Raw genomic sequence first — 26,308 nt, 5'->3', positions numbered from 1 at the left:
ACAGTAAACACACCTTCAGCACTCCTTCTATATTCAACCTTAACTTTAACCATGCCTGTGAGGTCTAGGATATTAACTCAGCTATAGGCTGGCAGCAACTGCAGCAAAATAAAAATAAATTAAGCAGCTTATTTTTAACCAAAAGTTGCCTCTGATTATACAAAGGCTGGTGGTTGCTAGAGTGGCCTACTTCATTCCTAGACAGTTTAAAAGTGCAGGCAGAACTACTTTTTTTTTTTTCTTCTTGGTACATGGCTTCACAACTCTGCCTCTCCTGCAGCAGTCAACTACCAGTGAAACCCAAAGACCTCAGGGAGCTGCATTTCATTACACCTTCCTAGTGCTACTGTTATCTGAGCTACAAACTCAGATCACAGAAAGTAAGCCAAGAAGAAAATAATTCCCAGCTATCTGGTGCCAAATGGGATTATAAATCATTTTATATCTACTATATATCTTAAGTGGCATTTATAATTTGTGGGAACAAGTACAACCTGAACTCATCTCCGCAACACAACCCCACCAGTTTCCACACTTCTCAAGTCTTTGGGGAGTAACTTGATACTTCATAGATCTATCTCTAATACGGATTTTATGTCAAACAAACAAAGCACTTTTGACTATAGAAGATTCTTCAAACTTTCCCATGTTTTATAGCAAACCAGCTTTTGGCTGGTACTTGTTTTGAAGAGTTAAGAAAATTTTATTTTGCTCTCCATTATGTCTTTGGCTTACCTTTCCTTTCCTACAGTAAACACTAGGGCTGGTGGAAAATGGTAACTGTTTTCAGACAACAGAAGTAAAAAATTGATTCTAGCTAAGAGGAAGTTGTTAAAAAAACCCCACACCACTAATTACTTTCATAAAGCTAGTTTCTGTTAAATAATTGTCCATAAAGGAAATGAAAAAGATTTCAATAGAAACAGAATAACTTCATTGTCCATCAATGCCAGCATACAACAATTCAGTTCACAGAGATGAGCACAATAATGCATCTGAAAATATAATATTAATAAATTGTCTTTTATGTGGTTCATGTAATTTCAAACAATGTCCTGATGCATCTTTGTCTACAAAAATGTAAGACTTGGAAGAAGTTTCTGAGGTGCTAGAAAGGACAGTGTTTTTTTAAATCCCAACTTGCAGATTCTATTCTGGATCTGTCCAGAAATAGATCATAACTGGCACTATCTTACCACAACAACGCTGTGTGTTAGAAGCCACCAACCTGAAACATCTGCCGGACCTTCCTGCGGGGCAGGTTAACATTTAGTTTATGCATCAGCTGGTGGATCTCTTCAATATTCAGCAGGCCATCTCCATTCTTGTCAGCCTCCTCAAAGGTCTGTTTGACCCAGCTACAAATGTGTCAAGGACAGGTTGAAGAGGGTGATTTCCTCATAGATAAGGGAGACAGAGCAGTTGGGCAAGTAAGGGACAAGACTGGAACTCAGGAGAACAAGACCTTGCCCCAGCTCTGCTGGGCAGGGCGATAACCCTCCTTAGCAGAGGAGCTTAACATGTTCCAGGGAGAAGAAATGAGCATTATTCAATCTGGCATTCACAACCATGTCTTTTTCAAGTCAGCACCTCTGGGCAAAACATTTGAATTAAGACTTCCCACAGCCTGCATTAGAGTTATTGGGGTACGCTGTGAAATAAAGTCACTTCTGGCAAAGACCTGGTGCTACCTACCTGGTTCTTCCCCATGCTGATGCCAAACCAAAGCATTTTTACTACTGTATACCGTCTCGTACGATTTGCTATTGTACCTCTTACATGGTGCAATTAAGACTTGTATCTGAGGGCTACTGGTTTCATGACTGAACTCAAAGGAATCAAGCTCAATAACCATCTGTATTGGGGATGATATTAATCTAGTGCAAGAGGATGGAATAAGGAAGACACTGTGAAATCAGCCCAAGTACATTATTATCGGCCTGAGGTTTCCATAAGAACCTCATTAAAAATTAACTACTCTTGTTTTTCCATGCTCTCTCCAAGACTGTCAAACAGTTCTTTCATCTGTATATTTTTAACTCTTCCATCTCTGGACAACTTCTGTGTCCACCACTTTCTCTCTGATATCTCTGCCCTCATTCTGTGCCACATCTTCCACAGGGCAGCAACAACTCCATAAAATTGTAAGTTGCACAGAGAAAATGGATAGCGCTCATACATTTGCTGTTTCTCCCCTCACAAGGACAAAGTGGCATCAAATAAAGCTAGCAGCTGTGAGATTCAGAAAACAAGAGGTGATTCTTCACACAGGATATAGCTCGTCTCTAACATAACCTTTTGGGGGATGTTCTGCAGGTTTTCATGGGTTTGAGGTGACATTGAACCAATTTCCCCCCCCCCCCGAGGCCTTGCGTTCATTCAAATGCTTAAAATCAGTACTGGTTTATAACAATTATTTACAGCTAGGTTCACAATACCAGCCCCTTTGCACTCTCATTTCTGCTACTAGCTTCTCCTCTGAGAACATACTCCAAGTTTTCAAATATTGACAGGCTTGCTCTGATATCTTCTTCTACTTCTCCCTTCATTCTTCTTGAATTTCCCCACTTTCTAACTGGTACCTTTTACCCCCTCTTTGCACATATATCCCTCTGCAGCTTTTGCTAAGTTCTTACACTAGCTGGAACTGGTACAGGGTCATTTCATCTGCAGTCTCCCAGCTACCATATTTGATAACACAAGACTTGAAGTGATGTTTCACCAGTAGAAAACATACAGCACATATGTGCACCTCAGAAAGCTCATGGATAAATAGAGCAACTATGTGTGCAACAGAGCATGCAATTCATCCCCCAAATGGATCTGTGCCTACTTTGTCTCAGAATTAAACACTGAAAATATAAAGTAAAAAATACCTGAAGTACGTGTATTCTCCAGGAGGAGTATTTACAAGTGACCACTGTAGATTTCCATGTGGCAGAAGAGAGAGGTTACAATTTTAATCAAGATGGGCTTGGTTTGTTTGGTTTGGTTTAGGGGGAAGAGCATTCTTTCTATTTAACATACTAGTCAGCACTCTTGTGAAAGAAAGCACATCAAGAAAACATTCAATAGGCATGATCTTTACAAGAAGTTCATTTTGGTTACTAGGCTACAAGAAACATTTAAGGAGCTTTAAAGATTTATGCTCCTGACAATCAATGGAGACTGAAAAATATACACAGCTATCTGACACAGACCGACCAAGAGAAACAGAGATGGCCAAGAGTTACTAGTCAGTTTACTGAAAGACTCCCAAAAACATTAGGGTTTCACCTGTCCAGAGGCTAAAAAATTCAAGCTTTCAATTAGTAGTATCTGGAAAACAATGCCTAACAGACCTCACAATTTGCAGCAGAAGAATAAAAGCACAGTTGGGCAAACAGAAGATGACAGAAATCCTGAAATCATGCTGGGGTTAGTATTTATTGAGATAACTAGAAATGACTGTTTTGACCCTTCAATAAGAATTTCACTAACGAAATGCAAGACTATCCCCTGACTTCAGTGCAGTTTAATCCAGCCCCCAAGGCACAGCTGATGTTTTATTGCACGGGTAAGTGTCCATGTCAGACCCATTACTCAAGTTTCTATTGCAATCAATGGCAAGGTTTTTGGTCACTTAATAGGAGGTAAAAGGACAGCCTATGCTGAAGTCACTAAAAACCAAGCCAGAAATACTGAATCAGAAGCTGGAGATCAGGCTCATAAAAGGATACTGATCATGTGTTCTCTGTCGCTTAGCGAGTGAGTCCTCATCACTTATTCCAGCCATCAAATATTTCAGTCCTGTGATCCAGGTGCGAGCTTCCTCTGGGTTAGATGTAATCAGATCCAGGGACTCCATGTGGTTGCCGTGGTAAATGGTAAAGCAACAGCTTGGGTCAAAGTTCCCCTCTGCATGGCGGTGGAAGATTTCAGACTGCCGGCCTTCGGTGACTTTGTAAATGGAATCGATGACAACTATGGGGAAAAGGGAGAACAAAAGATGACATGCTTGGATATCCACCCAACCTTTTTCTGTTTTTAGCAATTCTGAATTATTCAGGCTAAGAGTCTTTAAACTTTTTTTTTAATATTACATCTTCACATCCAAAAGCGCCTTTTGATTTCTAGGTTTATCCTTGCTTTGGCTGTGCCACATGCACAGTACAGCTGCCTTAAGGGCAGGCCAATGCAGGTACAGGCAGGTTACAGCAAAGCTCTTTGAGCGCTTCCTGCTACATCAGGGGATGTAGCTCAAAGGGGAGCACGAGGAGACAGACACCAAGTGTCTTCTATCAATCAGTGAAACACTGTGTAGCTCCAAAGGGACTGTTCCCCCCACAGATGTGCTTTCTACACTAGGAAGACAGGGAAACCCATTGCTGTGCTAGGGTAACATGGCTCCCAATGCCATGGCACCTAACAGCTATGCTGTTCAACACAGCAGCTCTTAACCACCACACACTGGCCCAAAAACATCAACTGTCACTCTCTATAGCTTTCCCAACTGCTTGTTTTTAACCTCAAGCCTCCATGACAGCTCTGTGATTTTCTAGTCTGTATTTTATTCAATAAACCACTAATTTGAATTTCCAATTTCAAACAGTGCAGCAGGAACAGTTTCATGAGAAATAATGCTACACAATAACTTCAAGATATAATAATGCCTAAAGAAAATTATCACAGTTAAGATTAAGAAACCTCAATCTAAACTTTTCTAGGTTCTGTATTTAGATTTTTGATATATACATTGAAAAGAGTTCAGCATAGTCTGTTTTCAAGTCCATCTTCAGTTTGCTCATAATTCATCTATATCTATGGAAAATGTTGACATCAAACTGAACTACATTCCCCTTCCTCTCATAATCCTGAACTTTTAGTAGGTGGTTAAACTCTACTCACACTCTTGAAAACCTTCATGTAAGTATCGCATCACATTTTACATAAGCATCAGAAAGCATTTAATTGATCCCTCTGTAATGCATGTTCTAATACTGAACTGCCCCAGAAATTGAAAGAAATATTAGAAATTTACTTTTTGCCTTTTCGCTTTTTCTGGACGGTCTCCATCGGATGCAGGTCCTGTGCTCATCCAGATAGAAGAGACGAACTAGCCCTTTGGTTCCACTCTTCAGCTTAACCATCTGAGTCCCAGACTGCATAACACTCATGCATCTTTCAACTGTGAAGCAGAACAGAATAAATTCAACTAAATGGCCATCTAATTCCACTAATAAAATTACTTACTTTCCAACATCTGCCAAGCATATAAAATTTTTGACTTGCACCTTTAATGATGGAAACTAGTCATTGCTGTGTGAGAGACACTATTTCTTCTTCACTTCTTCACTACTAGCTTCCCCACATAGGAAAAAAAAATCATCTGTCAAAAAACCTTCACAAATGAGGCAAAGAAAACTTTACCGTATGTTGAAGAAAAAATATATTATAGTTGTTCCATGCTTATCTCATTTAAATATTTTTATATTATTATACACAGTATTGTAATTTTAAACCCCAGCACTCCACAAATTTTCAATGGTGAGATTATCATTCAAACTCTGTATTCCTTTGGGCTCAGTAATCCTTTAGCTTATATCTTGTGCTTTTGACACTGTTAGAACTGCTAACGTAATTATAAATACACAATCCCTCCTCCCTACCACACACATTTACACCCTCTCCATCCTGCTACCAAATTTCAAGCACATACTGTGATGACTTCCTTTTATCCACCCATCTGATCCAGAACGATAAGGCCTTGTTTCTTTATGTTTTTACTAAAATATACCCATCTCTTCCATTTCATCCCATATCTTTCCTCCTACAGTTTTCCAAACACTAGGATCAAGATAACATTTCTTCTTGATCTCAGTATATGTCCATGCTCTTAAATTACCTTCTCCTGTTTTTATTCATTCACAGCCTCCTCTCACTTGATATCATTCCAAATTCACCTCCCAGGTGATTTGTTTACACTCTGGCTGGCTCCCAAACACTATCTGGGTCTCTCTTTATTTCTTCTTATCACCTTTCTTCTCTTCACCACTTCTCTGTTTACTACTCTTCTTGGTATCACAACAAAGACCAATACACCCTCCCACTCCTCTCTGGCAGAGCTAGGATTTATTTTCTCAGCTCCTGACACCTCCTTAGCCCCCACAGCAAGTGGCACAAGCAGCAGTGGACTCAGCGCCAGCTGAAACCCCACAGTGCTCCCATACACCAAAGCACATTGTGGTGGCCCTGCTCAGTTTGTCTCCATGGCAGAAACATGGCCAGAACATCTTCCATCAGAGCATTACACTACCCCGAGGCCATCAATGAAGGAGAACAAGCCTGCTGCTCCTTCCAAAGCACCTCTAGGTCAGATGCAGTCAGAGCAGCATCCTAAATGTTCGACAAACACAGGACAAACAGCCATTGTCCCTGGACCAACCTCCCCGGCTCCCTTGCACAAAGGCCTTTTTGTTGGCAAGCCAAACTCCACATCAAATAACTGCATCAGTAGTGGTGGTTTTGCTGAGGAGTTGTCTTTCTTGGAGGAATGAGAGGACTCAGGTTGAGCTGAACAGAACCAAACTCTTCTGAAAGCATCACAGATGTGCATGAGTGCAATAAATTTTTTTATTATGTCCATAAATATATGGCCTTCCCCAAATCATTGCACATACCAAATAAATAGGTGGGTTTGAAAGTCCTTTAAGATGAGCCAGAAAAGTGACATAAATCAAGCCAGAAATAGATGTTACACAGTATCCACAGGTCAACTGTGGCAGTTTTAACTTGTATCTATCTGAAGCTGCACAAAGTACCAGGAAGACAAGCCTTTCCACTAGGAGGGATGGAAAACTCAGAACATTAAAGAAGAAAGATTAACTGAAGCAAAAATAAATCTCTCAAATTTACTACATACATACATACACACACACACACACCCCCTTCTGTTGGCAGACTGAGCCTTTCACTTTGGAACTGAGTTTAGATCAAGTTTGCCTTGGATTCATACCTAGCAAACAAACAAGAATTGTCCTCCAGCACAGAAATAAGGGTCTCCATCAGAAAAGATTGTACCAGTGTGTATGGATATGCAAGTTGAACTGCTACATTAGCCTGGCATACAAACTGCATGCATGTTTTAATTTCACTACCAGACTGATCGATTGCAACAGGGTTTTAGCTCAGGAAGAGGTAAGCAACAAGCTACTCTGCACAGAAAATCTGCGTCTTTGCACCGAAGGCTAACAGTTATTAATAAAATTCTTACAAAAAATAACTAATTCTCACATAAGTCTTTCTATTATCATCAGCTCAGTTGTCACAGAAAAAAAACTGGTTCCACTAAGATGTTGTTGAGGGCAGCTAGCAAAAGGCAGAAGAAAGAGGACTATATTTCTTTACTGTAAGAAAAGCAGAAAATGGGCCACACTCAGATAATTACAGCCAACAAAACCACGTTGGGGGTGGGGGAGGAAGAGTCATAAAAGGCAATCCAGTTTCTTCTTCACCATTTCAATTGCCTAAACATTTCTACATCACATTTGTAATTGTTACAGATGCCTTTCACATACACGTTTTTCAGACAGGCTTTAGAATCAAAGTTATAAGGCATAGATTTTAAAAAAATTTTTTCACCAATACAAAAGAGTAGAAGAAATCCAGTTCCTGCTAAATGTCTCAACATTCTCCATTTCTCAAATGCCATCTGCAATAAGTCTAGTGCCCAAGTAAGCACCATCTTTTCTGCTTGCACTTTTCCAGCTCCAAGAAAATACCATCAGGATGCAAACATTTAGAGAAGAATTGTCAACGTGCAAGAGAGTTAATTGCATCATTCCTACTGTGTAGGTTTTAATAACAGAAGGAATCCACTTTAAAGAATGGACTACGGTAATAGAAATGCCACACCATTCATAGGCCCATTGAATTTCAACTCTGCAAACCATTTACAAAATACACCATCCTCCCCTTTAAGATATTTATAAAATATAAGCACACAAAGAAAAAAAGTCTTTTCAAAATCTATTCCTAATATGCTAATTTCAGTCTCTAGCCAGACATTCACAAGAGATAGACACCACACATTAGCATCTGAATAAGGTGAAGTTATTGAACAGAGGCAGTTCAGAATAAAGCTCCAGAAGAGCAATTCAAGAATGCTTTCACTAAGGAATAGGAAAACCAGTTCCAGAAAAACATTTAATCCTCTAGATAAACCATGAATACTGAGTAAATGAAGCAGCTCCTCGATGCAGACATATATTAAAATTTGAGAAAACAAGACATGGTTTCCATTATATGGTATTTTTCTAACACAAGGACTAGCTGTGCATTTTTTGCTCAAAGTCTGAAAATGAATGAGGTAGAACTAGAATACAATGTAGTTTATGTGCTACAAGAACAAAGTAAGTTAATTAATCTCGAAATTCAAATAAAATATTATGCTTATGCATTGTATATTTAAAGCTTTTCTTTCAAATGAAAAAATTTTGAAAACTACAGTCAATTCTGTTCCCAGAGTTATGCAAACTTATTCTTGACAGTCCAAAATCATCCTAACAGACATCCTGTAGTTTAATGGGTTTTAATAATAGTCTATTTTTTCCTCCCAAAATAACCATTTAAAGCACAACAGACCTTAATTCAAAGAGCATTTTTTAATTTTTAGTTCAAGCGATGATAATCATTCTCAGTAGTACAAACATCTCCTTTTCGGAAGGAGCTGCTTCCCTGTTGAATGGTAAACCAGATACAAACCCATCTGTGCCAGCTGGACTTTTTCTGAAGTAGCCACACTCCCCAGCACATGGTAGACCTCTGAAGCGAGGAGGAAAGCCATCCAATCCCCCAGTAAGTCCAGATGTGACTTGAAATCTTGCAAGTTAAGCAGATGCTGTTTATTCTACCTGACAACACTGCTCCTCACTGCTGAATAAATCAAGCTGCTGCCTGGGAACACTAAGCTGGAACTCTGACCACTAACCATACGCAGCCTTACGTTCAAAAAGCACTCTAATCCGCCCCAAATCAGCCAACAGTACCTTCCGTCCAGCTCTGCTCTAATCTATCCCCATGTGCAATCAGGTCTTTAATAACCAGGGAATAGCCTAGCACCACACCCTGTGAGAATCTCTCCCAAAAAGTTACAGCTCTGTTCACAGGTTTAACAGCCATTTCCCTGTACAAGCCCTGTTTTTCAACAGTTTGCAATTAATTTGATTTAATTCTCAACAGTCATTGTTATGACATGCACATCTGCATGCTGTTGTGCTTTACCACAAAGCACTTAAGGCATGTGGGACCCTTTAGTTGACAATAGAAAGAAAATATTTAGGGAATTAAAACATTATACCTGGCAGCACTTTCAGTAAAATAGAAATGCACTTTGATATACAAGGCACATCACAGCAGTGAAACACACATACACTCCCCATAAAACATGTTCAACCAAGATTAAATAAATATGCTGGTCACTTCACAACTGGAACCAACAGGCAGGAACTGTGCAGGAGCAGCACCAGCACCCAAAGACACCAGCTAGGATGTTCAGTGCACACCAGCTGCCCCATTGCCCGCACATGACAGCCAGCACTGCACCAAGGTTTTCTGGGTTACACCAACTCCTAAATGCTTTGTCTTGCTGTGCCTTCAGCCCTGATTAGCTTCACCAATGCTTCATTCCAGTCATGTAACACTAAAAGTAAGCAGCAGCAGGAACAGGTTTGAGATTTTTTGCTGCTATATTTTGGGTTTTCATTACTCAAAAAATACTATTACCTAAACATTAGTAGCAAACTCTCTATGCCAAGAGTCTACAGCAAAATCTTCATAGAATACAGGTTTTGGGTGAACAGGGGTTTATTTCACTTTTTTTAGCCAGTTTCAGTGGTACTTCACTTTTAAAACATTATTGTTTCCAACATTGCATTCAAAGAACCATTACTTGCAAAGAGATGATGTTAACTATTTGAACAAAACAAAAAAAAAAGCTCAAGGCCCCACTCATTTTACTCTGTGGGTCCTGTGCAGTAAATCAAATGCACATGCAAAGTTTCAACTAAACTTCCATGCTTGTCCTAATTTTACTCACAGCAGCCTATTGCAATAGTGGCACTCAGCTCACCCTGAGCATAATCTCACCTGTGTTTCCATCAGCTTCTCTGAGATAGCACAAGAAAGCCATAGGTCTTTAAACAATGAGTTATTAATTCAATTTCAGGACAGCCAGTAAAACCTATTTTTGCAAGGGGCAGTGTGTGCAACTGCTACATGCCAACAGCTTAAGTGTCCACAGCAAACCTTAGTCAATTTATACAGTCAGCCCTTAACAAAACAAATACAGTAGAATGTGAATATATTTAATAGCTTTAGGAACAGAGTCCTACGATTAAGTATTAAGATTACACCGCTGAAATTGTGACACAGATTTATTTTTTTTAATTAAAGATTAAAACAAATTTTTTACTGCTGTCCACAAAAACAGTTCTTTCTTATTCTTCCCCATTATACTACTATATGTTAAGAAATTAATAATTCAAAGTGCAACCAAAAGAAAAAATGTTTGGTCTTGCATGTCTTGCTTTTATGGACTTAATGTTATAGCCATCTGACAAAACAAAAAGATTAAATAAGGCATAAAGAGCATTACCAAACAATGAGAAGTATAATTATGAAAGAGGATATAAACTCTGTTTCCACATTATATGCAGCAAGCTGCATTAAATCAGCATTAAGCCTGAGATAAAAGAAACCCATAAAATGGAGAATTTACTTTTTTTAAGTGCAACATCAGCTCTTCTCCCCTACATTCAGTATTTTTGGTTTTACTATATACATTGCAGGTATGTTGTTTGTTCTCTCTTCAGAGAGGGAAGAACCAAAGACCCCCCCATTACCATCTCCGCCACGTGCTGTTCCCACCCACATAATTCCCAGGACTTCTGTAGACATCTCCTGTGATTCACTGTACTGCCCTATCCCAAGAACCAGAACAGGATCCTACACTTCACCTTAGGGTAACTGCTCTTACGCTATGGAAAGCATGGTTCATCTTACTTTATAAACCCCCAAATGCCACCATAGTAATTATCTCAAGTTTTCAGATTTAAAAACCCCCAAACTCCAGAAACTGAACTCTAAGTGAGGCTATTATATAAAAAGTAGATAGTTGGTGGTTGACAAAGGAGTCACAGCATGCTCGCATCACTGGAATCATGTACCTGGATCCAACTTGGAGTCCATTTTTCACTGATGTAGATGCACATTCTCAGAAGCAGGCATTGAAGGAATGTGCAAAGAAAAGAGCACACAGCCCCCTTAACTAGAGAACAGTATGCAATTAGACTATCATGATCCAAGTAGTGAAGATATTCCAGATGCAATCACACAAAAAAACCCCCACACCAAAAAAACCCAACATTCTCAGTTGTCTGAACTCATCATCACCCTATTTTGCATCATTTATTCACCATGAGTATACTGTAAGTTTGCCTTTATGCTAATACCATTAAAAGCCATTTACTCCCTACCTCCATCCCCCAGAGAGTGCGTTTTATCTAAATCCCATAGAACAGCACTAATATCCCGCACACCACGCAGCTTACCACTAGCGTCATCAAACTGTTGGTTGCTGTTCTGTTACGTAACAGCCAAAAAGCCCAGGAGAGCAGAGACCGCAGATGCAGGTCTGGGGGAATCCATGGCCCCAGACAGGACCATTTTTAATAGCCACATATCACATTTAATGCCAGATTTTAATTTGTTTTGCATCAACTCTTCCAAACTTACGGAATTGTACATTAAGCTTCTTACAGTGGATTTAATCATAATCTTTGTGAATTGCATGGACATGAGATGGACAATCTCTCACACTTCTGCAAATACCAAGAAATCCTCAAGGAAGTCACACACACCAGCAGAGACACCAAAGGCTGGTGCTAGGCCTTAGAAGTCCCAGATGAAAAGCATGCAGCCCTCAAGAAGGTAGAGAATCAAAAACAAGTAGAGTAACCAGCCAAACACAAGCTATGACTACTCAAAACAATTGTGAATGGCTTACAATCAATGAAAATCATAAAATCTGAAAAACAACTCATGCTTGTAAATTCACTAAGTAATATGCAAACACACAAAACCAGTGAAGCTTAAGAACAAAAATATATATTACCCAGAAGGAAAAACAAACAACCAACCAAAATCTATCAGCAGTGTTTTAACTCTTTGTAGGTCTGGGAACTGCCTGGTGCTGGAATTTTTTAAATAAAAAAAGACAAAAAAAACCCCCAAACAAAACCAAAAGCTTGGGAGTAGTAGCTCCCAGAAGTTATGCTTGAGTAATAACATATTTCATAGTAACTGCTGTTTCAGCCTACCATATTGAGATTGCTGGCTTAATGCTTCTAGAATGATCAATTTAACTCATCTTATTTTCATATTACAAGTAAAAGGTTTTTGCTATATGCCTTCTCCACAGCTGATCCTTGACAATAATTAGTTATTCTTGCCATAGGAGCACCCAGAGTCCTTTCCCAGACTAAGGCCCCCTCCTCTTTTGCACCAAGAGATCAGAAAGGAATCAGAAGCATCAAAACAAAGACCTGGCAATACAATACAATCCCCAAAGAGTTTTTATGATCCTTATTTTGTTCCTACAGCGAGACTATCTTTTACAGAGTACTGTGCAATACAGAAAATGACTTGCTAAAAAAGTGCCTTATTTAAAGGGCCTAGGATTCCCTTTTTTGAGATCTACACTTCAAGTAGATTCCTTTATATCTTACCCCCCCTTAGCTTCTCCAACAAAACAAAAATAGAAAAACCCCACCAGAATATCCTTTCATAAAGCTTGCTCCTGTCCCCACACAGTAGACATACAGAGGATAAACTGTCCCAGCTTCAGCACAAAGAGTGAATTCTGATGCCTGCAAATTTATCAACAAATAGTAATATGTCACAGCAATCTTGGCACCTGTACAGCATCACAGCCTGGTGAGGGGAATAAGTCAGAGGGCACAAGAGCAGCTGTGGCTGCAGGATGAAGTGGGTGGAAGAAGAATCCAAACCCCAGGACCTGGAGCACGCTCATCACATTGGGCTGTGGGCTGTGACAGCAACTAGGCTGGAGGGAGCATTGCTTCCCCTTCAGGGTGCCAAATAAATCTACATCTGGGGCTTGATTAAAGAGTAGGAGGGGAAAAAGCAGAGTAGAACTGAAGGTGGAGTTAATTAACCTTTAAAAGTAATGAATGAAGACTAAAGTGCAACTGATGATAGGAGCTAATTTATTCACACTCATGAGAAACGGTCATTTTGCCAAAGAAACATGTTTATCTATTCTATTCTCAAGTTACCTTGGTGCAAGTCACCAACCCGGAGTCATCTATGAACAAGCAATGGATTGACAGTCTCAAACAGCAAAGTAATTTTATTTCAAAAAATAACAATGTCTTGTGCATCTGAGTTTCATGCTGATGAATGTTTCTATTGGTAACATGAAAATGCCTCCAAACCAGTTATATGTTATACTGCTGAGGATACCAACAGGCACAAACAGACATAGAACAGGCACAAACTTCCTTACCTACAGCTGGGTTTCCTGTAACTTTTATAAAAAAAGCCAGCTTATGGTTTCCCATAATTTTAATTTCAGTCACCCAGGAAGCACACACACCAGCACAAAATGCTGCCTGCATACTAACAGGCTGTCTTCTACGACATGAGCTTCTTAAGGGACTACTTCAAAATACATGGTAAAGAGGAAACACAAGCACTCACATTTCCTCTTGCAGGTAAGCTCCATGCCAGAAAAAGCTGTGAACTTTTCTTTCATCAAGCTCCACTCACTAACTCCTGGTTTCACTAAACTACTGCATACCATTACACTGACACCATTTATGTTGATCCAATACAGCATTTGGCCATTTCATCAAAGCAGTAAGAATTATTTTAATTGTTTTAAGTTTATGCCACATAGTTTCAAAAAGGCACAGTTCTTCAACAAACTCCAAGAACCTTTCCAGTTGCACATAATGATAATGTTCTGTAGATTTATTGAAATAAGAGTGTATTTAATTCTTAAACATAAAAAAACAACCCCAAAGTAGTTAACAAGGATATCGCCTAGTTACTAGTTGGTTTACCACACCCTTGGCTCTGCAGAAGCAGAGCAGATACCCCTCATGGAGCCATCAGCATCCAGCTCCAGCATCCTCTGAAACCTCACTAGTGCCAGGGAAGGGACGTGGCACTCCACACCACAGAATACTCCTGTCAGGCTGGCAGGTGAGGTGTTTCACTTCACGCAGGGTAACATCCTCAGAACATACCGAACAACACAGAGGCTTTAGATCTTTCAAAGCTGCCATGTGCATATGCTAACTTATTGCGAGTGCATATAACACTGGGATAGATTTAAGCTATTATTGGAATTAAATCCATGGAAGACCAAGATCTTCACAGCAGGAGGTTGATGCCTTCCATATGCACGCAGAACAGTATGCTGTTCTAAGCTAATTCCTTTATATATCACTTACTATTCTAGAGTCTATACTTAATACCTGTCTTACAGGTGCTTGGATAGATGTAAAGATACAACAGTCCCAAAGAAGCACTAATAATGACCTCAAAAAAGGCTGCTGCGATAGTCCCTGTGAATGAAACTCGATGTAGTTCACTGCTGTTTCTCTGCTTAGCTGTACTGACTGCAACCCTAGTGTTCTGCTAAAGCAGTAACAAGGTAACGACAAAGTACCACAACCTGTCAGCCAAAGACCCAAACCCATACCTAAGGAAGGCTGTACCACTCCTCCCACACCATGCCCATTAATGTCCCACTGCCAACTCCTCTTTGAGCACCAGTGTGTTTCCCATTCACAGTGGTTAGCAGTTGCATACAAACTTACACCCAAACCGCTGGCAGACGCGGAGCTGCTGCTTCCTGCAAGCGCTCATTGTGGAGCCAAGTCAGACAGTCGGCCAACAACTGCACACACAACACCTGCTTGTTCAGTTATCCTTTTATCCAGGCGCTATCATACGAGCACTCTTATGCGCATAAATTGTGCGAGGGGTGTGATCCTGCTGTTATCAGTATCGGTGCTGGCAGGCTAAAGTAATCACCAGACTGAGTAAGGGGGAGATCAGGCACTCTGCCTTCTTCCACCATCCAAGCATGTGAATATATTCATGCCTACAAAACACAGCATCCAAAGTCCGCGCTTGCGCAGTGCTGTCAGCCCTCCTGTGTGTGGGGGGACACCCCGGGAGCCCAGCCGTGACTCCACACGCACTGCTGCAATGCCACCAAAGCAGCCAAACCTGAATGCAAGGGACACAGAGTTGTACTCGCTGCTTCCGCATCCTTTAACTGCCTCCAGCAGACAGAGAAATGGTAGTGCTACTAACTGGAAAAGATTAAAGAAATTTGGCGGTTGCTCTTATACCTGGCTAAGGAAAAGAGACTGCAAAATGACCTCAAACAGAATCTCACTGTCAACTGAGTACTTCAGCAAAAGATGGGCTTATCTACACATACACACACATTTCCATGAGCTTCAAAAATGAAACTGATGCTTTTCTTCTAGGACTGTTCCAAAAACCCCGTTCAAATAAGCTAGCTCTTGTAAATTATTAAATGGGGACATATCCATTACCTTCTGTGTCTCAGAAAGCAGATGGAGTAACACCTGGTCTCCTTTACCTAACCATATGCATCAAAGCTTAATGTAGAGTTTTGTGTAACAAAAACCTCCAAAATAAAAATACAGTGTTTGGAACTGTAGCATACCAACTCCAACATAGGAGGCCCTTCCCTGAGAGGATAAACAAATAACTGACTTTTTCTTAAAATAGTCTCAATTCCTTATACAATAGGTGTGTCTATTTCCAGTAACTTTCCCTACTTAAAAAATACTTATCAAATAAAATAATCCATTCTAAACACAAAGGAAAAAAATCCCAGTATATATCAGCCCCCAACACTGCCCTTAAATTTTTTTAACATGCTTCATAGTGGGCAAAATCATATCTCAAAGTATGATCCATGACTTTTGGTGGTTTTATTTTAGATTAGTTTGTTTGTTTTAAAATTAGATGATCTTGTTAGAAAATGTCTTCTGAACTACCCACTTTTAACAAGCTAGCTCTTTGCTAAATGTATTTTCTAAGTTTTTTCTTTAAAAGCACACAACCCAACATCATTAAGGATGAGCAAAATACAAAAATAAAGTTTATCTACCATGATTTCTCCTTCTCTCTACAGCATTTACTCTATATCCACTTAGAGGCTGAAAATAATTACCTCTTTCCATCCAGCACTGACCTAAACTGAACACAATCAGACATTATAAACTACAAGTTACTGAAGAAAGTTATTCAAGATGTCTTCCTTTTTTGTATCGTCCTGTAATTCTTGAAAGACATATCTTTCTCATCCAATGCTGTTTGATCAGAATTCTACACATCATTTGCATATCTGTTATACTATTTATAAGTGCTACTAGAAAAAAAACCCTAGAAACTCTTTTCCATAGAAAGCCATGCCACAGCAAAATGACCAACAGATGAAAAGGTCAAGAATGTTTTTAAAGGCAAATACATTGGTAATAATTTAAGATAACACACAAGTGCAGTTCGTCCATATCACAGGAGCAGTATCTCACATACAATCCACATGTTTTCATAGAGAAATGTACTTTCAAGTCAATACAAAAATATCAAGTTTTCCTCTACCATATACAGGAATATATACATTCTTTATATTAATAATGTCCATATAAATATTGTATGTAACTTACCAATCATAAGGATAAAGTTACCTGATTTTCCTATAATCACTTCCAGAAATGTTATGAGCTCTTCCTACAGTAATTCCAAACTCAAACATCCTTACCTTTTTCTGGACTTAAATTTTTATATACTTCAAGGTCTGCCATTAAATTTGTAACTCATGCATTATTGGCAAGTAGAATGGAAATTCTCACTGCAGGAAAGCCTCAATTTAATCTGCATTTCTCCAGAGCTAAAACATTTGGAAAGCAATCCTTAGAAGTACAGAACATTGCCAGCACTACTATTTACGAGGATGACAAAATCTTCACGATCCATAACACAAAGACAGGAAAGCACAAATCCGGAAACAATACTAGGCAACTTTCTTCAAAACCAAAAAGCACAGCCTGAGAGGGAAGCTGGAAGCATCTGCTCTGTGCTGCTGCTGCTGCTGTGGGAATGCAGGAGCAGCGACTACTTTTGGTATGAGACATGCATGCATAGCAGTGCGATTAAGATGCTCCAGGCATTAAGTGTGCATAACGCCTGGGAAGAATTGCTCTATAGGCAAGCGCAAGGAAATCCTGCTGGCACCTCGGGAGGTCAGTCAGGAACAGATTACCATAGTCCAGTTAAAGAATGGGAGAGTGACGCAGGCTGAACGCAGAAGAGAAAAGCCACCCTCACTCCAAAGTAACTACCAGCATCTGCAGCCATGGGATTCTGCAAGGCAGAAGGAGAGAACCTCTGTAAGACTGCACTCCTTTTCCCCAGGTTTTGTGCCCCCTCGTCCTGTCTCTGTCAGTGACTTGAAGGGGAACAGCCATTCTGCAGAATCAGGCCAGTTAGAGCACAAAGCATGCAAATGGGTTAGTCTGTGCATCACTGAGCATTTGATTTCGTAAGTACAAGTAGTCTCTTGCGAGATGCTGAGCACTAACTCTCCCAGTAGCTATAAAAAATTACCATGCTACTGGCTAAATACTGTGCTTGTTTAAGCCAACTCACTGCTACTGAAATCAGTGGGTTTATAGTCAGCGTGGAACAATGGGCAGAAACATTCAGACTTGCATAAATTGCACTTACTTATGATGGAGCCCAAGGGGCACAGCGTTGGAAAGCATGGCAAGAATAAAGTAGGCTCCGTATATAATGCTTCACATGTTTGATTTATTGCATTTTCTAATTGTTTCACTATTCAGCTGGCCTTTACAGTGACATTTACATCAGCATACCAAAGGAATCCCCAGTTATAGTCTCAAAGATTGTGACAGCAATAAAAGAGGACAGAATTTGTCTAGCCCGTGCTAGGAAGAAGTTACACGATAGACAGTGTGACCGAGAAGAAAAAAAAAAAAAAAAATCCACAAAAAACCCAAAACTGTAGAACTTGAGTGAGATGGGAGACAAGATAAATTGGAGTTGACACTTTTTACTTACTGAGAAATCATTATTTCTTAGATGTTAACACCAAAAGTAAGACTTCACACAGTCACCGCATGTCACGATAGATCACAGTACACTGCAAGGTATACGTTGACTGTATCTAGCAACCTATAAGATGAAACAACCCCCCAAGCCCGCTGTAGGATTGTTCTTCACTGCACTCAAAGTTTATGCTTCTAATCACACTTTCAGCTGAGGATGGCAGGACATGGCAGAAGTCATGCTCTGCAGAGAGCAGTGTCACTCATTCTCAGTTACAACAAGAGAAATGGAACAGCTACATCATTACCCCACCACTGGTTCACACCTCAGTTCACAAGATTAAAGGATGAAGTTATCACTCTGAAGCCTCTAGATAGTTATTAATCATTTACATTCAAACAAATTGATGTGTTATAGTTGCAATTCAACAACAAAAAATAAACTGTCACCCCTCTATAGTTTATTATTAATATATCAGATTGCACTTGATAATGTGTTAAGTGCAAACTACTTCACACTCCTATCATTCTATATTATGAGAGGAGCTATACACAAGCATCTTTAACACCTAAGCTGCTCTGTAAGAAACCTTGCCCAATCATTAATACACTCATTATGTTGTCTTCAAAATAAAGTTCATTTTAAAATCAAAAGTGTTTAAATGCTATATGGCTTTAGCAATCAGGGCAAGCTATATAGGTTAGCAAGAACATTACAGCAAACAAATGAAGACTTTGACGTTATTCAGGAGAGATATGCTAAATGGTATGAAAATACTTGTAGGTTTATTCAACTTCCAAAAAAATAAAAACAAAAAAAATCACCATGACAACTCTTCACTAACAAGCCACGTTTTGCATCCAATCCCTAGCCCTGTCAGTCAGAGTCAAATCTGAAACTGGTGTGTCCTTGGAGACACACTACTTTAGAGTTTGACTGTCTGCAAAGGGAAAAGTCAAAAGGCAACTAGTTCACTTTATAGTATCTAACCCTGCACCTACATCTTATTTAAGCAATGGCCAAGTAACCCTCACATCTTTCCAGTTTGCTTTGCTTTCTCGTACATACCCTGTTCTCAGGGGGGATCACAGCGCTTCTGCTGGGAGTGCTCTGTAGAGCCACAACATGCAAAGTTCTATCAAAGTCTCAGAGTTGATGGTGACAAGCAAGCTTTCTGAATATGAAATTGTTATTGTTACCTGTATTCGACTAACATGAATGATCACCATAAGACAGCAGTACATATTTTCAACAGCCACCACTATTTCTAGGTATCGCACAATCACAAGATAAGCTTTGGCAGGAAACATAACAGACTCACTTGTATGTCTGGTTTTCCTGCCCACATTTTCTGCCTCATAAGCCCTTCCTTGGAAGACACTTTCCAATAACTTGCGTGCTTAAAAGTCTGGGTTTTTCAACTTTTTAAGCTGGTTTCAAGAAACATGTGAACCATCCTCCAAGCCTCATCACACCAATAGCTTTTGACAATCTCAGCTATAAAAGCACTAAAATTCATTTAAAAGATGTTCATTCACTCAAAATCTATCTCCCCCAGGCTAATGTTATTTTCCAGTCGTCTTAATTTGTGGTTCAAAAAAAGTTCTGTCATTAAACCACTGGAATTATTTTGAGATAAGACAGCAAGTACCTCCAGGTACAAAGCAGACAGTGTGAAAGAACTATCCTGGTCATTTCATAAAAAAGGGGATTTAAAGATTTATTGTAATATCTGCAAACTGTAATTCTTCTCTTCTACGCACATAGTTACAGATATGTTTTCATTTAAAATACACCGTAGTTCAGCTCACAGCTTCTGGCTGAGATGGGGGAAAATGTGGCTTGTTTTGTACCAAAAGCAATGCCAGAGGGACAAAACAGTGCTGGCTTGTCTCGGGGTATAATTGCCAAACCAACGCCAATATTTTTAGCTCCCTGGAATAAAAGATACATTAAACCTGCCACCCAGGCACTCACAGCTCATCTGTGCAAGGGAATAGCCCACGGGATAACCAGCAGATATTCCCACAGCAAAACAGATGACCAACAGGACAGACAGCTGTGGGAATCGCTGCTCAGGCCTCTCCTCCCTAGGCAGCTCACGTCTGTTGGGATACAAAACCAGCTAAAAAGTCCCTTGAAAAGCACAGAAAATATCCGTACGCCACATAAACCTGAACCAGTAATTCCTGGGCAAAAATCCTGCCTCATGCTTGCTGCTATAGGTTGGCCAGGATACGGAGAGGCCACGTGAGCTCAGGCAGAGGCCTCCTTGGCAGGGCTGAGCGGCTGTGGTCCAACGTACCTGCCGGAGAATCGGCTGCCATGCAGCCCTGCCCGAGACACGGGGGATGGTCTTCCCTCCCCACAGCCTGGCAGCATCTGAACCTGCCCATGGCACCGGGCAGCAGCCACATCCCCGTTCATAATTAAAGAAAATTTATTACCAAAAGCACCAGCCTTTGCCGAATTGCCAAAATGGAAGGCCAATTTTTGAACACTAAAACCCATTTCTCACAAGGCTTAGATTACTGAATAGAGGCACAACAGTGCAAGTTCTACTGCAAAATAGTCATTTTCCAATAAGTGAGAATATGATTTAACGAACAGTTTTGAAATTACAGCATCAGAAGAATATTAATTTTCTGGCTCATCGGTTTTTCCTTTTTTGCTGTCAAAATAGCTGGAAACTAGTACAAAGACTAATTCTGCTAAAGAGCAAGAAAAGCTGATTAGAGAACTTCTACCTCTTACAGTAAATAGATCATGAAATAAGAAGATAACATCTTCATATTCATCACCCAAATTTAATCTTAGACCTAAACTGTAATACAACCTCCTAGTGAAAAGCCAGCTAGCAATGAATAAAACTGTATTAGCTGCATGAACAACTTGTCATTTTTATCAGATTAAAGCTTTTATCAACTCTACTTATTTGTCATTAATGAAGACACAGTTCTTCGAAAAGCTGACAAACATACAAAGGTGGAAGGGGAAGAACACTTTGCATTAGAGCTCAACTGCCTGATACACCAGCTCAAGACCAATCCCACACATGAAACTCCTCCTTTCCTCAAAGGATGCATCTAGTGATAGACATAGTGTTCTTAAAGGTAGTTACACATTCAACAAAGCACCAAGACACAGTTTCTTCAGGCATTTTTAGGCACCTTTTCAATCTACATGAACTTTAATAAATTCTTTAATGCCCTTCTTGCATGTACATTTTCAGTTACATCTGGTTGTCTCAAAGAATAAATTATGGATATTTTGCTACATAAATCAGAATATAAATCAAAATATAAATTACTGCACTATTAACTTGTCCTGCTTTCCCAAGCATCATTATAAAACTTAAATGGAAGCTGACTATTAAGATATAAGCTTGAATTCTGCAGTCTACATCTGGCATCTTTAGCACTGTAGCCTCAAGCACAGGGCTTGCATGAGGCTTCAGCAGAGCTAATTATAAAGCATTGCCCACCAGCAAACATCAAGCCTAATGTACACGTGCAATTCGGCAAAGATTTAATATTGTTCTCCCAAAACTCTTGTGCTCTAATAACCAAAATAGACCATTTTACTGTATAAAAAGTAAACCATAATGCATTTTATGTTCCCATTCATTGGACACAAAAGTTCAAAATCACTGAAGCAAAAAAATCCTACAAGAACTTGCACAAAAGCTCAGCTTGTCAGACTGAAATGAATGGAAAAACACTGCAATAACACCTGCCGTAAGCAATCTCTTGTGAAGCTGTCCAAAACTGGTTGTGTAACAGCAGTAGGCATTCATCTAATAAAGGCGGTGCAAAATTACATCCCTTACATTTGGGAAATCTTTGAGATGATCTCTCAAAATAAGCAATTGCCTTAGACTAAGTCTCTCCCCCTCCTCAACTTGGGATGTATAGAAGTAGGTGATTTGGAAGAATCTTTTGAAGGATGAGCTGGATATTCCTGAAACAAGAGACTACGAGCAGATGCAGGAATCCAGATCAGCAGTCAGCAATTTCCCCTGCATGTTCGCTGGTGGCTGGGACAACCAGCTCACTGCACACTGTCAGATGGCAAAATAATTACAGAAAAATATTGTTTGCTTAGTGCCAGCACAAGACAAATGTTTGAGTGGTCTACCTCAAAGTGCCATTTGAAGTAAGTGGAAGTACCGATATCCAGGGCAGCACTGTACCAAAGCTGCGCTGCAGTGGCTCAGCACCTCAATATTGAAGTCTAGAATGAAGTTCCCATTCTTGCCACTTTCCCTTTCCCAGGGGCAGAAAAAAAATGTTATCACCACAATGTTCTCAACCCCTTTCCTCAGTAAGATGTTAGGAGGCAGACATTCAAAGCTACCAAAACTCCTAACATGACTTAAATACCTATCTACCTTACAGGCTTGGCCCTCGGTTTAGTACATCCAGTCAATGGTCTTTCAAAGGTGAAGAAATTGAGCAACCAAACCTGCACTATCCATTACAGTCTGAACGTGGCAAGGTTGCATAGAATTACTGTTTCCCTTCAAGCAGAAGGTTTACACCAGCCAACATAAATTTTGGACTTAATTCCCACAGATGGTCACAAGCCTGAGCGAACGCCAAAAAACTTTAGAAAAAAAACCCTTATCAGATGTGAAGTAAATAAATGCAATTATCTAGATGCAGCTTCTAGCTAAGGAAGTACTTATGTTGCTGACCGTCAGGCACTGGGAGCATGTGCCACAGGAAGGGTTATTACGTACACACTGGACTTTTTTATACCCTTTATACTTTTAGCCCCAAACTTCTGCTAGCAAAGTAGATGGATGTTTGGTCTGACAACACAGCCACTCCAATATTGTTATTGCCAGCAAACAAACAAAATATGATCCACATTTACAGCTTGAAAACCCTGAGAAAATTTAAAAAAAAAAAAAAAAAAAAATCTTTTTCCAAGCCTAGAGGCATGATGTACTTTGTATTTTGGCACTGTTTGCAACAGGAAGGCAAAGAAAGTGGGTTCATCAAGTCCTCAAGGCTATTCCGAACATTATAATTGCCTATCTGCTCTATTCTACAGAAACTACTAAAATAGCTTAAACCCAGATCTGTCTTCAGTTTGTTATTCTCTGTGTGCACATACAGTGCTGTATCTCGCTGTTACTGAAGAAAACTGACATTTTTGCTTCTAGGCAGATAAGACTCCCTAGAGTACAAGGCACAGCAGCAGCCTCCACACTTTAACCAAAAATTTCAGACATAAACAAATAAGAATTTTAATATCCTGCAAATGCAACTATTAGCAGCTTTTCCCAATAAAATTATGAGAAATCCTTAGGCAATTTTGATGCATAGAGTACTTCAGCATTACACGTATGAATATTCACTCGTTACTCAAAGACAACCCATTAAAGCCCTGTGGAAAGGCACACAGTTATGTATCAATACTTTTTCTTCCCTAACAACATGCAAATGTCTCAAACCATCATTATAGTGTGGTAGAGAGCAGCCTGATCTGTGTACAGTAACATTTTCCAGAATGGAATGGAAACACTACTATTCTTATTTGCTCTTCACTGGACAAAAGAATTAAATTGGGACCACTTAAATAGTTCTCCAGCCTTATATTCACATTAGTCAATATATTACTTGCCACTAATTACATTTACAACTTCAGAGCAAGAGTATAGATAGGATGCTTCAACAATTTTCCAAAACTTACCAATCTCCACCTCAAAGTACATTAGTTTCTCCTGTGTCTATATACTCATGGACAATTTTCAATTTGCTCTTGTGCCAACTTTCCCCATCAGTTCAAATAAGCCTTTTCTTCCCTGAGCTGTCCCTTCGCAATGCATTCATATTCAGCAGTCACATCCCCCCTCAATCTTTGATTTTCCAAGCTAACAAACCAGACTTATCTCATCTCCACTTCTGTAGTCCTTTTCTCTGCCTGTTCCCAAGCTCCCCTTGCTCAAGTACTGCTGACCAGAACTGCATTAGGCTGGGCCTCACAGCACTAACACCTTCATCTTAATCCACGACACTCAAAATTGCATCTGCCTTCAACGAATGCATCACACAAGCAAGGTACTGTCCTCCTGTTGCTCTGTCTTATATGCTTTGTCCTACACCACCTCCTCACTTGCAGCTGATGGTCTCCTGCATTGGAGCAGAAGCATTCCCTCCTTGTCTTCCAAGTGAGGTTTTAACGTTCACACAGAAGCACCACGCACTCCAACAGGTTAAACCTGCAGGGCTGCAGTCTCATTTGGGTGTTTCTGCTCTAAGTTGGGGTTTGGTTTTTTTTTTTCATTTAGTTGGTTTTTTTGGGGTTGTTTTGGCAGTTTGGAGGGGTTTGTTGGTGGTGGTTGGTTTGGGGTTTTGGGCTGGGTGTTGGTTTTTTTGGGAGGATTTTTTTCTGTTTGTTGGGGGGGGGGGGGGGTGTTTGTTTGTTTTACCACAAAACAAGATGTTTAAACTACTCCAAATAAACACAGAGCTTCAGCATTCTTATTTACACTGTCCACAAGAGTTTCTTGCATTTAAACACCTCAGCTGGAGGTGAACAAATGGAATACCATCTATTTAGGTTCTTAAAGCAACACAGGTCCCAGAAGGGTAAGAGAGAAACACCAGAGATGAACACAGTTGAGCAGCAAAGTTCATACTGTGTGCCTCTGTAGACAATTCCAGTCCTGAAGTCTCTATGGAGAAAGATATTCCTATGCTTTTTAAGAACCCCAACTGATGCAGTGGGATATTTTTATCTGGCTGGATTGCACCTGAGGTGTAACAGTTCTTCCAGATTACGGGTTCAATTACAGATAATAACTGTGCCGTTGTAATGTAACCTTCCAGACAAGCCTGATACAACTGAATTGGTCCATTGCTCTGAACGAAAGAGTGCAGTTTAGATAATATGAGCAAGATTGAATTAACGTGACATCCTACCAATAGTGGCCAAGTCCCTATTAACACAGGTCTGGAAAGAGGTGGAGAGGCCAGAAGAGAGAAAGACTGAATTAACGAGACATCCTACCAATAGTGGCCAAGTCCCTATTAACACAGGTCTGGAAAGAGGTGGAGAGGCCAGAAGATAAAATTAGAAACTAAGAGAGACAATTAATTACAATTATGGAAACACAATGTAAACAAAAGGTTTGTATTTCTGAGAAAACTTAAGAAGAAAAGATAATTGGCGTTAAGTAACTGACTCTAGTAAGTACAAACAGCTACTTCCAGAACTGCTGGGACAAAATCAGCCATTTGCTAAACATGTCACAGCTTCTTTCTGTTTAATGATTACAGAATATTAGCATTCATAAATGCAGAAATATAAGCTAATCAATGGCTCTGTGTGCTTTCTCCCTGATGAGCCATGCTTTCAATGTCAGAATATGAAACTATAATAGTAATAACTACAAAAAAATAATGAAAACACTGTGTAAATTAGATTGAATAGACACTAGACCTGGACACATACAACAAAAACACTGAAATGTCAGCAAATCACAAGGGGTTGGATCGCAGTACCTTCCCTGCTAACAGACAGTACCCTTCCCACATAGAGTTCATATTAGATTTTCTTTCCTAATTTCCCAGCAGTGTAAAAAAGTTTTAAACAATTACAATTTCCTTATGTCTGCTGGAGAAAATATGGTCTCAGACACAGGTAACTCCCAATTTAGTTGCTTGGCATTTGCTTAGTCATGCAAAGCCCAAAGTTCACTGCTCAGTCCAAGTTGCTAAGGAGGATAGGTCAATCTTAACTGCAAGGCTGCCATCAGGAACGGGGGCAAGCACCCAGCCCGCTCACACCCACCCATCCCGCTGGCCTTTGTCAGGACCTACAGGATCAGAAGGCTCACCGGCAAAAAGCAAATCTCTAAAAAGCTTCATCAACCCTTTTATCTATCAGTGAGCCTTTTATCAGCACAATCCCATAGGAAACCAACTTCTCTCAATCATCAGGAGCAACATGCTAATTCCTGAGGACATGCACACATCTCCTTACATCATGCTGTTGGGAACTGCCACCTCTGTCACTGTCCAGCGGGGACTTCAGCTCCCTCCACATACTCAGAGTGAAAGTAATTGTCACTGCAGTGTCTTGCTTAGGTTGAAGAGACAAATGGGAAGCCCTGAAG

At 39.9% G+C, this 26,308-nt stretch overlaps 1 protein-coding gene across 11 annotated transcripts in view; it reads right to left on the bottom strand.

Annotated features, from left to right (window-relative positions):
* The window catches only part of PLCH1 (phospholipase C eta 1), an 84,190-nt gene that overhangs the window by 41,066 nt on the left and 16,816 nt on the right, over window positions 1–26,308 (bottom strand). For 4 of the 11 annotated variants that reach the window (XM_049803226.1, XM_049803235.1, XM_049803228.1 and 1 more), the window contains exons 3-5: window positions 5,021–5,167; window positions 3,720–3,963; window positions 1,229–1,358 (exon numbers count right to left, since the gene is read on the bottom strand). In XM_049803226.1, the coding sequence (XP_049659183.1) occupies window positions 1,229–1,358; window positions 3,720–3,963; window positions 5,021–5,167 (521 nt within the window). Of the gene's footprint in view, window positions 1–1,228; window positions 1,359–3,719; window positions 3,964–5,020; window positions 5,168–8,742; window positions 9,003–16,873; window positions 17,553–26,308 lie in introns of those variants that run through there. The other 7 variants (XM_049803224.1, XM_049803225.1, XM_049803230.1 and 4 more) reach the window with 6 other exon arrangements.

This window comes from Accipiter gentilis, chromosome 6 (assembly GCF_929443795.1).
Source record: "Accipiter gentilis chromosome 6, bAccGen1.1, whole genome shotgun sequence".
NCBI lineage: Eukaryota > Metazoa > Chordata > Aves > Accipitriformes > Accipitridae > Astur > Astur gentilis.
Note: the sequence above shows the minus strand (reverse complement) of the source record. Positions and strands in the feature narration are given on the sequence as shown.